We start from the raw sequence: 13,549 nt of genomic DNA on the forward strand, positions 1-13,549 counted from the left end.
TCATTATTCAAAATGTATTGTAGGTGTAAGTTAGTACAGTATTAAACTGGTTACTTCATGTGAACATTCAGTGAGTTGGGTAACCATAAGAGGCTCTTACAGCACATTATGACACAAAACATTACTTCACATCCCCTATTGAGATTGTTAGTACCATCACTACTTAGTTTGGTTTGAATTTCATACAAAGCTACATGAGGACTATCTGCATTAGCTGTCTCTAACTTAGCAGTGTAAGACTAGAGGAAAGGCAGCGAGTTCTCACTGCCAGCTTTTGGGCTATTCTTTTACCAATGAATAGTGGGATCTACTATCACATTATAATTCCCACACAGATGAAAAGGCAAGCATGAGATGGAGATATGAGTCTAGAACCCTCAGATTGTGAATGAAGCACTAACCACCTTATAATTTTCAATGAAACTACTGGGATCACTTGTCCTCTGGTGAGACTTGACAGTGACACTACTTGTTCTCTGGTGGGACTTCACAATGGCACCACTGGGACCATGGCGTCTGGTGAAATTTGACAATGGCACCACTAGGACCACTTGTCGTCTACTGAGACTTAACAGTGACACCACTTGTCCTCTGGTGAGACTTGACAGGGTTGTGCTTATTGTCACTGTTGTTACCAAGACGACTTGTTGCATAAAATCACAACAAAACAGATTGGTATCATACTGTTTTAGTTAAGTAGCTATCAGTGCTACCATCACTTTCAATCTTAATTCCAGAGAAAATGCAACTTTTTGTTTTTTTCTAGAAACTGGTAAAAGCCCGAGTTTGTGAGATGACAATGCATATTATATTCACGATGTTAGAAAAACACGTAGGTTGAATAAGTCTTGATACAAAAAAAAAAAAAGGATAAGAACCTTATAACCCAAGTGAACCTTTTTTCAGGGGCGAACTGGGAATTACAGTGTGATGCACGTGCAGGTAATACGCTCGTATGATGTTTTAATGGCAATTTCATTTGGTTTTGCAATCAAATCAGTTTTCAATGGATTGTGCTATATCTAATAGGACTAGGTATCTGTTTCATCAACCACGGTTTTAAGTTATGTGCAAAACACGAGTTGTAGAAATATGTAGAGAATAAATTCACAGTATAGAAAAGAAACACAAAATAGTAATCTTTATTCAGAGAGAAATTGCGTTTTTTTAAAATATCTCGCTTACTGGTCAGTTTCTAATTGTACTGTAACATTAAGAAAGAATTTATATGAAACTTCGAAGTTGGACGAAAATAATTTTTTAATGCTGGTACAAGACAAAGAGCAGGTGGAATACGTTGAGAAATTCTGATTTACTGTGCTAAAATCCAAACCAAAACATTAAAGTATGATGTGACAAAATAAAATGTTATTTACACCACCAAAAGTTCCAAATAATATTTATATAGGTGAGAACTAATTCTTATAAATTTGTACAAGTATCTCTGTCGCTTTTCAAAATGTCCTCTCCTCCTTGGACGACAAAGGGTGAATACGAATTGAGTTTTAACCACTGAAGTATGCAGCCATCATCCGAGTGAAAGGTTTAGTACATTTAAGAAAATACCACAGGAAAGCGTTGCTGATAAAACCAATCTTGTACCAAAATGTTAAAATAAGTTGCTATTTGTTTGAGGGTTTTGTTTTTTTCAGAAACAGAAAAATTGCTACGACACAAAGTAGATCCGTAGCTGCTTTTCCTATTATTTTTAATGTTGTGGACATCAAAATTCATATATAAATGACACAAAATTAATTTTGTTAATGTTCATACGTGAACTTAATACTTATGAATTTGATAACTGCATTTCCTTTTTGAAGGCATTAAAAATATTAACGTGATTTTAAACTAACTTTTCAATTTGTTAGTACATTTATTTCACCACAAATGTTCATATCAGGATATTAGTTGTCAGTGGTTCTAAACAAGACTCTTTAGTTATTCCATTGGTTCGTCAAAATAATTTTTGTTTCATTTGGAAAAGAAAATTCTTATTCACAAATTTCTACAGCGTTTTGAAATGTATCTGCACATTCACTACTCCAAACATAAACTAATACATAATCATATAATTTAATGGAATGTTTGCAAATAATGACTATATATCAAAACGCGCTAAGTAACCTTCATCAAACCAAATGTTTCTCATTTTCAACGAAAATTCAAAATGGTCTTGCATGATGTAAATATTGCGTGTAAAATTAACAAGAAATAAGAATAAAAAATTTAAGTATGTTATGTTAAAATAATTTTTTTAAAATATAGGCTAAGAATTGATATGACAAACAGAACCAATATAAATTCAAGGTGGAAATAATGCATCACAGAACTTCATTTTTACACTAGTGTTTCATAAGTTGCGTGATTACATTGAAGGTTGGTCGATTTTGGAAAGGTGTGTAAAAGCAAAATCTTCATGCATGCGAATCATGAAAATCTAATCAGAGCAGAGGCTTAGAAAATAAAAGATTATTGAATAACTTGGGGACCAGAACAACCCGAAAAGAGACCAACAAGTCATGTTTCTGCTGCTTTAAAAAAAGTTGATGAATCCACTAACACAAAGCCATCACTGTTGAAAAAAAAATAAGATGTGTACACAAGTTAAAAATTATGGGTAACTGTATGATGTTTAAAATCAAATAAATAATACAAATACAACATTTCTTATTGACGCAACTAGAAGATTAATAATCGTCAACGATTTCACTTGTAACTCCACATGTTATATGTTTTGTCGCTCTTATATCCCGTCTTCAAGAGTTATTTACAATATGTCATGCGATGTATCAGTTAAGTGATTTGATAACCCTCTTTCTCGATTTACTACTATGTTTTTATTATTTCTAATGTTTCTTGGATATTTTAAGCTGTAACGTTAAAAGGTGAACTACATAAAATTGTGTTCTTCTGTAGCTGAATTTTAAGTACTTTTACTTTGATGAATATAAGTACCGTTACATTTATATTATAGTCTTGCCTTTTATATCTACTCTAACTTTGGGATTTCCCAAGATTTCTTTTGTCTTATTTGTTTGTTTAAAGCTTGGACAAAAAAAATCTGTTAATAATTAATCTGTTGGTTATGGAATATATTATAAACTTAAATTTTCTCTTTTAGTCTTTTCAGAAGTAGATTTTAATAAAGTATTGTTAACAAACATTGAATAATCTATGCACTAGATTTAATGAAATCTCCCTTTCAATAAAAATATTTTTTTATTGCTCTATAAATATGAGTGAAATATGCGCAGTTTGTCAGGTATTTGTGAGAGTTCTGTGAGCGAATGTAGTGAACGATTGGGTTATTTAGGTTCTCGCTATTAATATCGTAAGTTTATTTATTTTTTACAGTTTTTAATAAATATAATTATTAATTTATGATATAATAACTTTGAATATAATGAAAGTATTTCTTGTACTTACATTGTTGTTAGCTGCATTTTCGCTATTATTATTATTAATTAAATCCACAAATTTATAATATCTTTTTTATTATTTTAAGTATTTTCCACTAGAGCAGAGGAAAGTTCAGCTGAAGAGAAATGACAAGACGACCAAAACTAATCGTTTTTGATTTAGGTGAGTGTTAGGTAAGACAAAAATTATCATTTTGTTAGTTAAATGTTGGTAAACAAAGCAAACTAATTATAAAATTGGGTCATACCATGTCAAATCATCCAAATTTTGGAAAATTTTCCAGGTGACCCCCTCAGAATGCCTTGAAAAAATTCACATGTGCTCATCTACCCATATAATGAAAAATTGCCAAAGAGTAGATCAATATCTCTAATAGTTTCTGATTTACAGCTCTGTAAACTTCAAGTAATTTTTTGTTATATTTGGCGAATTCAATTTCGGGCAACTTTGACTGCTTAAAGCTGCAAGAGTAATGGTGGTAGAAGGCTGAAATTTGTTACACTGACTGAATTAATCTCACAGAATTCAAAAATGGTCTCGAACCAAGTTTATCTCTCTTAGGATTTTCATAGTGAGGCTGTAAAAGCACCTGAAAGCCCTAAATCGTAAAAAACATTGGTTTATTTAATAAGCCATAGCTCTAAGACTTAATATGATACAAAGCTGAATTTTGTTTTCAAATTTTCTACAACATATCAGTTGATAAATCAACAATTGTTGTAATTAAAAGTCTATTAGATCTCCTGTAAAAAAATGTAGGTGCAGACAACTTTTTATGATTTAGCTAAAAATAGCTTTACTTCAGGCCACAGTTTGACCATATCACCAGTTATTCAGCCTTTTCAGATATTTACCATATATTCTTACATCTCTGAACATGATCTACAAAAAAAAATCAGGATGGTGTTCAACCTACTTTTGTTGTGTAAAATAATAAATTATCAAATTTTAAGTGTCTCTGATATGTAAAATTGGACAAAGGACCACATTCAGGGCATTCAATTCTTTCTTGTCAATCAGGAATCAGTCCTGCAGAATTGTGTAAAGTTTGATCTACTTGAGCACTGTGAAAAATACAAAACTGTGACAGGTATTAGGTCACATCATAGCTTTATTCCTCACTCTACCAACAAATTGTATATGAGAAGGCTATCAGATGATGATGTGTACACAGTTGTAACTGTTGGTAGTTGCAGCGAAAGTGATGCTGCAGCAGCTCAAATAGGGTCTAATGATAGCAATGATAATTATCAGCTAGGGAAATATGTGGCATGCATATACGATCATTAATGGTATGTGGGAAACATAAAAATAGATCAGATGAACTATTCGATGTGTTGGTGTCATTTATGAAGAAATCAAGAAACAAACTGTTCTCACGGCCTGCAAGGTCACGTAACGATGAAAGCTGGATTCCTTTCTAACATATTCTATGTCTGATAAGTGCACCTACTGTGCAAGGCAGTAGTGCTTGCCATTATGTTCTAAGTCAAAGTGATCTCAACATAATCAAACTCCAATTTCAGACATTTATTCAAGCTGTCTGAACAAAGCAATGTTTATTTGATGTTGGTAAGGCTAATTTATCACCAAAGCAGTTTTTGAAACATTTCATCGTCACGATTATTGCAGTTTGGTGTGACTATAATCTTTCTCAATTATCCCCTGTTGTAGCACTGTGCTTTTTGTGTCTGATTTACCTTTGTATTTATTACAAATGTTAAACCCAGCCATATCTACATGACTGTAATACATACACAATATATTTGCATTGCCATGTGATCTAACTAGTTATGCCAATAAACTTGCTCAGAGATGAATTAATATCTTCTTGTTTCTTGCAACTTTAACATTGTGAAAGGCTGGTTAGAATATTTCAGTGGGATTCATAAAGTTCTGACAGATATTTTTCAAAATTGTATGGATATATTTGCACACAGTAACACACCTGAACTGAATTTTGTTTTAAATAAAAAAACTTATGGTCAGAGGATACTTTAAAAAATTATAACTCAAAAAGTAGGTTGAACACCATCCTGATTTTTCATGTAGATCATGTTCAGAGATGTAAGAATATATGGTAAAAATCTGAAAAGGTGACATGGTGAAACTGTGGCCTGAAGTAGGGCTATTTTTAGCTAAATCATAAAAAGTTGAATGCAGCTACATTTGTTTACAGGAGACCTAATAGACTTTTAATTACAACAATTGCTGATTTATCAACTGATATGTTATAGGATATTTGAAAACAAAATTCAGCTTTGTATCATATTAAGTCTTAGAACTATGGCTTATTAAATAAACCAATGTTTTTTACAATTTTGGGTTTTCAGGTGATTTTACAGCCTCACTATGAAAATCCTAAGAGAGATAAACTTGGTTTGAGACCGTTTTTGACTTCTGTGAGATAAATTCAGTCATTTTAACAAATTTCAGCCTTCTACCACCATTACTCTTGCAGCTTTAAGCAGTCAAAGTTGCCCGAAAATGAATTCACCAAAAATCACTTAAAGTTTACAGGGCTGTAAATCAGAAACTATTAGAGATTATTGATCTACTCTTTGGTAATTTTTCATTTTATGGGTAGATGAGCACATGTGAATTTTTTCAAGGCATTCTGTGGGAGTCATCTGCAGACCCAGGGATGATTTGACATGGAATGACCCAATTACAATGAACTATAAATAAAAATTAAAATATCTGGTATGGAGTTCATTTTTACTTTTTGTTATATTATTTTATAATTAATACTTGTACAATTGGATGTATATTCAATTGTATTATCATACAAATTGAAGTTTCACTCGATTCTTTAATACGTAGTGAGTGATTTAGCCAACTTTGAAAATTTGCGTTATTACTAATACTAAATAATACAATCATAATTCATGCTTAAATTTCTAATTTTACTTTAATTTTAAATAGTTGAAAAAACAGTTAACTTTTGAACTTAACTTAGGGGCCAGTGAAATTTGATAAATTTTCATTGAAGGAGCTAGGGTTAAAAGAAATTTATAAATATGTGTTACCCAATAAGGATGCTGCACTGGTAAATAATCTAGTAGCACCAATGCCTTTGTTCAAAATTTGTAAAATTCATTCGTAATTTATCACTATACCCTACTGATGAAACAGCACTGTAGGGACATGACTTCAGTTATTAGACACAGAGGGTTGAGTACATTAAATTAAAATGGTTTTGGAGACTCACTTTTCTGTGGCTCGTAGCCACAAAATAGTTAAACCTGAAATTCTAATGTTTGATTTGAGTAGTTCAAAACTTTTGGTTGAGTGCTGTTGATTAGTTGACTTCTCTTTAGTGTGTGACCTCAATGTTTTGACTTGATAGTACTAGATAAACCTTTCAGAATGTGATTTATCATTTTTATATGTTATGTGATGCTTTTTAATGTCATAGACATGTATATATATATATATATTACTATCAGTTAAAACCTTAAAATAATATCCTTTTGATGAAAGTAAAGAACAGTTCTGATTGAATAATAGTGGACATTAAAATCTGGGAAATACAGCAGAATTAGTCTAATCTGTTGCAAGACTTTTCTATTACAGATTATACTCTCTGGCCATTTTGGGTTGATACACATGTTGATCCACCTTTTAGGAAATTGAGGTGAGACTTTGTTTGACATTTAATTGTATCCTGTCTTACGTACGACTGTTTGGAATATACCATTTGATAATTCACTTTATTTTGTATCAAAGTGTACACAATATGAACCAATAGTATTATCAGATTGTGAAACAGAATCATTTGAAATAGCTTTTCAGTTGATGAATGACAGTGGTAGGACCGTTGTGGCTACAGTTTATTTCATAAAGTCCTCACTGCATGCTAACATCGTGAAACATTTATGGTTTAGAAACCACAATCATGAAATCCATATTTTCCTCTATTAAAATTTCGTAAAGTGCTAGCCTCCATTACTGCTGATGTCAGTTCATTTCACAAAATAATCACCCTGTTAGTAAAATAGATTTCAGATAGTCTGTCTTCTCCTATTTTTAAATTTGTCTCATCCTAACATATTGTCTTCAGAATATAGCATCAAGATATCACTGGACAGTCTTGTATCTTTCAGTAAGACCATCTGTTACTGAACTTTCCTCAAAACAAACCATGAGATTCTAACCTTTACTTGTAAAACAAACCATGAGATTTTAACCTTTAACCTGTAAAACAACTCTTCCATTTCTGGAATTACCCTTACTTGGAACCCTTTCCAAAAGATGCCTGTATAGCAAACCCCATTTTTCTATTTTATAGTTAGAGATGTACTCCTATGGAAAACATCTTGGTCCCATTAGCTAATCAAAACACTTAACAAAAGGAAAATTTGTTTTAAACACACAAGTTTCATAATGTTATGATAAAACATTGTTAAAAATAATAAAAGTAAGAGGGAATCTTGAATGACCACAACACTTGAAATTCTTTTAAGCAGGAATAGAGTAAATTAATCTGCTTAACCTCCCTCCTTTTAATTACCTGTATTTTTTTATGCCAGTAATACGGAGCATGGGGCACACTTGGGACAGATTCAGTTTTATTACTCATCAGGAACTTAACTAGTCTGTCCTCAAATTAAAATTATTTTAGATAGAATTAAGAGCAGGTTAATCTGTGAGATTTTGAGGATGGTCATATACTCAAGTCAAACTGGTTTCACCTCCTGAGTCTAAAACTGTAATTAGGTTGATTTTCAAAGGTGAAATTTATGATGTTTGGTGCAACCATTTCTAATTATACAATTTGGAGGAAAGAAATGTTTTTCTTCATAAGTACACTGTCTTTCTTTTTATGTGGTAACTTCTAGTTTTAGTTTTGAATATCAAATTCTTTCCTCAAGATCCAAACTTCCATTTATAATTTACTGTCACTTATTTTGTACATGTTCGTGCTGTTTCTAGTAATGGAAGTGTGTGTGATAGCACTGGACGTATGATTGAAGCCTATCCTGCTGTCCAAGAAATATTAGAAAGTCTAAAGAAGGAAGAAATACCTTTAGCAGTGGCTTCCCGGTAAGTGGACGTTGATAACAGTTTTAACGATAAAAAAACATGCTGCACTTGCTTGGTATGTTTCAGTTTAATGTTACTATCCTGTGACACCAGAATAATCTACTGAATTACTTGTATAGTCTGTTACTATCCTGTGTCACCAGAATAATCTACTGTATTACTTATATGGTCTGTTACTATCCTGTGTCACCAGAATAGTCTACTGTATTCCTTGTGTAGTCTGTTACTATCCCGTGTCACCAGAATAGTCTACTGTATTACTTGTGTTGTCTGTTACTATCCCGTGTCACCAGAATAGTCTACTGTATTACTTGTGTTGTCTGTTACTATCCCGTGTCACCAGAATAGTCTACTGTATTACTTGTGTTGTCTGTTACTATCCCGTGTCACCAGAATAGTCTACTGTATTCCTTGTGTAGTCTGTTACTATCCTGTGTCACCAGAATAGTCTACTGTATTACTTATATAGTCTGTTACTATCCTGTGTCACCAGAATAGTCTACTGTATTACTTGTGTAGTCTGTTACTATCCTGTGTCACCAGAATAGTCTACTGTATTACTTGTGTAGTCTGTTACTATCGTGTGTCACCAGAATAGTCTACAGTATTACTTGTGTAGTCTGTTACTATCTTGTGTCACCAGAATAGGCTACAGTATTACTTGTGTAGTCTCTTACTATCCTGTCACCAGAATAGTCTACTGTATTACTTGTGTAGTCTGTTACTGTCCTGTGTCACCAGAATAGTCTACTGTATTTCTTGTGTAGTCTGTTACTGTCCTGTGTCACCAGAATAGTCTACTGTATTCCTTGTGTAGTCTGTTACTGTCCTGTTTCACCAGAATAGTCTACTGTATTCCTTGTGTAGTCTGTTACTATCCTGTGTCACCAGAATAGTCTACTGTATTCCTTGTGTAGTCTGTTACTATCCTGTGTCACCAGAATAGTCTACTGTATTCCTTGTGTAGTCTGTTACTATCCTGTGTCACCAGAATAGTCTACTGTATTACTTGTATAGTCTGTTACTATCTTGTGTCACCAGAATAGACTACTGTATTACTTGTGTAGTCTGTTACTATCTTGTGTCACCAGAATAGGCTACTGTATTACTTGTGTAGTCTCTTACTATCCTGTCACCAGAATAGTCTACTGTATTACTTGTGTAGTCTGTTACTATCTTGTGTCACCAGAATAGGCTACTGTATTACTTGTGTAGTCTCTTACTATCCTGTCACCAGAATAGTCTACTGTATTCCTTGTGTAGTCTGTTACTATCCTGTCACCAGAATAGTCTACTGTATTACTTGTGTAGTCTGTTACTATCCTGTCACCAGAATAGTCTACTGTATTACTTGTGTAGTCTGTTACTATTCTGTCACCAGAATAGTCTACTGTATTCCTTGTGTAGTGTGTTACTATCCTGTGTCACCAGAATAGTCTACTGTATTCCTTGTGTAGTGTGTTACTATCCTGTGTCACCAGAATAGTTACTGTATTCCTTGTGTAGTCTGTTACTATCCTGTGTCACCAGAATAGTCTACTGTATTACTTGTATAGTCTGTTACTATCTTGTGTCACCAGAATAGACTACTGTATTACTTGTGTAGTCTGTTACTATCCTGTGTCACCAGAATAGTCTACTGTATTACTTGTGTAGTCTGTTACTATCCTGTCACCAGAATAGTCTACTGTATTACTTGTGTAGTCTGTTACTATCCTGTCACCAGAATAGTCTACTGTATTACTTATATAGTCTGTTACTATCCTGTGTCATCAGAATAGTTTACTGTATACCTTATTTTTGTGTAACAGGACTTGGTGTCCAGAAGGTGCAAGACAGTTGCTTAATGTGTTAGAATGGGAAAAGTATTTCTCATACCAAGAAATATACCCAGGGTCTAAAGTAACACACTTCAAAAGGTAAGTCTGTACATGTCATGAATAAAGCTGTATAGTTTTAACTGATAAAATAGTAGATGCAAACATTTGAAATGGCTTTGTGTGTGTGTGTGTGTGTGTGTGAACCTATTCAATAGAAAATAGAGATAATAATATGCAGAAATAAACCTATTATTCAGAAAGTGTTTCAGTGATTTAAGGTTTGAAGATGTCATATACTTCCTGAGTCAATACAGTTTGTAACAATAACAATGTTTTGTACTACCAAGTAACATATCAAAAATACATCTGCACCCGTGAGTTACAACATTTTTTTTGTATACTCTAGGTTTGCAGACATGTGTGGTATTTCTTATTCACAAATGCTTTTTTTTGATGATGAACAGAGAAACATACATGAAATAAGTAAGTTAGGTACGTGTGGATTCAGATAGTGTTTGTAAATAACTTAGTACTGAAATCTTATGAAATATATTTGTTCTGAACATGTCTGTGCTAACTTTATTTCTTAATTAGTTTTTGAACATAATAACTAATGTGGTCAGTATTCAGATAAAGGAAACTAGTATTGTGTTAGTTGACTAAAAAGGAAAGGTGTTCATATGCTCTTATTGCTGGAAAGTGGTCTAGTAAAAAAAGACGTGTTTTTTTTTAAATGTACATGTGTGGTCTGATGATTTATTTAAAAGTGCTGTTTTTTGGTTTACGTATTTCACCAGTTTTTGTTTTCTGTGGTCTTACATTTCCAGGAGTGACATGCGTTTTACTGCCCAATGGATTGACCTACAAAGCTTTAGAAGAAGGGTTTCAGCAGTTTGAAATAAAAAATTCATGATGTCTGTTTTGCCTGGACATATGTCTGATGGTGGTGCCTCTTGTGCCATCTGTAACAAGGAAGTTATGCAGTTTAAATTCAATGTTCTTTAGAGATTTTATTATGACAAGTTGTCAACACTGTTTTATTTTCTTGTGTGCACCATTTTATAATTCACCCCTCCACTGAGAAACTGATATTAGGTGAGACTGTCAAAAACTCTCCTATTAGGGACATCAAGTGTTACTTCATATTTAAAGGTTGGTACTGCTATTGTTAAGTTTCTTCAGTAACAAACTTATCACTTTAAAACTGTATGATAAGAACTCATTTCAGCAGGGTAAAATATAGACAAGTACAAAGTTGTCATACTGTGGGTAACAAGTTTTATCAGTCATACTTGAAAGCAGTGTCTTTTTTTCAGTAATATTTAATGTCATCATAGAAGATACTTGTTTAATATCTTAATGTAGCGTACCTTGCAGAGGACCCCCTAGGGGGCTACCCCCAAAAATAAAGGTTCCCTTTTCTCAGAATATAAGTGTAATTTATTTTTAAAACAAATATAATAGTTGAATATGCATAAATAATTTACACTTGACTAATAATAAACATGAACTTATGCACCCCTATATTTTCTATTCGATGGTATCTATATTCTACAAGGTAATTTCTTATACTAACCTTTGAATGCTTATTACGGTAGCATCGTCACTATAATATTACAACATTTACAGCAATGTTTTTTCGTTAAACTTAAAGATTTTCCTTTTGGTCTACTTTGAGCAAAAATAAAGAATGAAAGTGACCTTTTAAAATTTTATTGACCTATTGACCTTTGTTTACTGAATGTTAATGAAAGGGAAGTTTATAAAACATTTATCAGAAAGCTTAACACATGTCAAATTTTAGTTAGCTTGTACCTGTTAAGAATGTTTTACATAAATTTCCCATCATGCCACTGTTGGTTTGTCCTTCTAATACAGGTATTTATCTTATTTCATAACTATGTTTTGTTCTTTATTTGCCAAAAGCTGTTTTCCTTTTGACTGTATATTTTTATTCACAATTTCTGCGATTAGGTTAACTGTTTTCCTTTTGACTGTATATTTCTATTCACACTTTCTGTGATTAAGTTAACTGTTTTCCTTTTGACTGTATATTTCTATTCACACTTTCTGTGATTAAGTTAACTGTTTTCCTTTGGACTGTATATTTCTATTCACACTTTCTGTGATTAAGTTAACTGTTTTCCTTTAGACTGTATATTTCTATCCCCACTGTGTGTGATTAGGTTAACTGTTTTCCTTTTGACTGTATATTTTTATTCCCACTTTATGTGATTAGGTTAACTGTTTTCCTTTTGACTGTATATTTTTATTCACACTTTCTGTGATTAAGTTAACTGTTTTCCTTTAGACTGTATATTTCTATCTCCACTGTGTGTGATTAGGTTAACTGTTTTCCTTTTGACTGTATATTTTTATTCACACTTTCTGTGATTAAGTTAACTGTTTTCCTTTAGACTGTATATTTCTATCTCCACTGTGTGTGATTAGGTTAACTGTTTTCCTTTTGACTGTATATTTTTATTCACACTTTCTGTGATTAGGTTAACTTTTCCTTTTGACTGTATATTTTTATTCACACTTCCTGTGACTTGGGTAACATATTTTCCTTTATACTTTATATTTCTATCCCCACTTTCTGTGATTAGGTTAACTGTTTTCCTTTTGACTGTATATTTCTATCCCCACTTTCTGTGATTAGGTTAACTGTTTTCCTTTTGACTGTATATTTCCATCCCCACTGTCTGTGATTTGGTTAAACAATGATGTTCTGTACTTTTAAGAGTCTAATGTTTGACATGGAGAGGAAAACAATATGGTGAATACTGCCTTAAAAACAGAGTTTTTATATTAGTTATTTTGTACAAAGGAGAGAAAGTGTTTCCTGAAACACATTAGCTTATCCACATAGTCTGGGTAGCCAATAGTCTGAAAACATAGGGAAATTTTTAAATATATATGGACACAGAAATGTTGTGTATTGATGTTTTAACTTATTCTTGATCAGTCACTCTGTGTTATTTTAACGATGATAAATAATTGTATTCTTTAGTGACATGTTACATATTATGTAAATAAAGTGTAGAAGTTGCAGTTTCTTCTTTTGAAAATCTCTTCCTTTAGAATACAAGACTGAAATTTCTAAGTGATGTTCATTAGGTAGAACTTTAAACATTAACAGACCAAAAACAACCCTGAACATATTTTTTAAGAAACATCTCCTGGAATCTAGATCTTACTGGATTCTCACTTGTTTTTAACAAAGTTAGTAGATAGATATGAGCCTATCTACATTAAAAACC

General features: G+C 32.4%; 1 protein-coding gene across 5 annotated transcripts; it reads left to right on the top strand.

Moving 5' to 3' along the window:
- The first annotated feature begins 3,213 nt into the window (after positions 1–3,213).
- Positions 3,214–13,344, top strand: LOC143257849 (magnesium-dependent phosphatase 1-like). 5 transcript variants are annotated; one of them, XM_076516882.1, is made up of 7 exons: positions 3,214–3,331; positions 3,506–3,582; positions 6,982–7,057; positions 8,356–8,466; positions 10,278–10,385; positions 10,693–10,778; positions 11,114–13,344. In XM_076516882.1, the coding sequence occupies exons 2-7, from the start codon at positions 3,546–3,548 to the stop codon at positions 11,197–11,199; spliced, it is 504 nt and encodes a 167-aa protein (XP_076372997.1). In that variant the 5' UTR covers positions 3,214–3,331; positions 3,506–3,545; the 3' UTR covers positions 11,200–13,344. The 5 variants fall into 5 exon arrangements, with proteins under 5 accessions (XP_076372997.1, XP_076373004.1, XP_076373008.1 ...); XM_076516889.1 differs by having other exon boundaries at positions 10,693–10,769; XM_076516893.1 differs by having other exon boundaries at positions 6,997–7,057.
- The last annotated feature ends 205 nt before the right edge of the window (positions 13,345–13,549 follow it).

Source organism: Tachypleus tridentatus, chromosome 1 (assembly GCF_004210375.1).
Source record: "Tachypleus tridentatus isolate NWPU-2018 chromosome 1, ASM421037v1, whole genome shotgun sequence".
Lineage (NCBI taxonomy): Eukaryota > Metazoa > Arthropoda > Merostomata > Xiphosura > Limulidae > Tachypleus > Tachypleus tridentatus.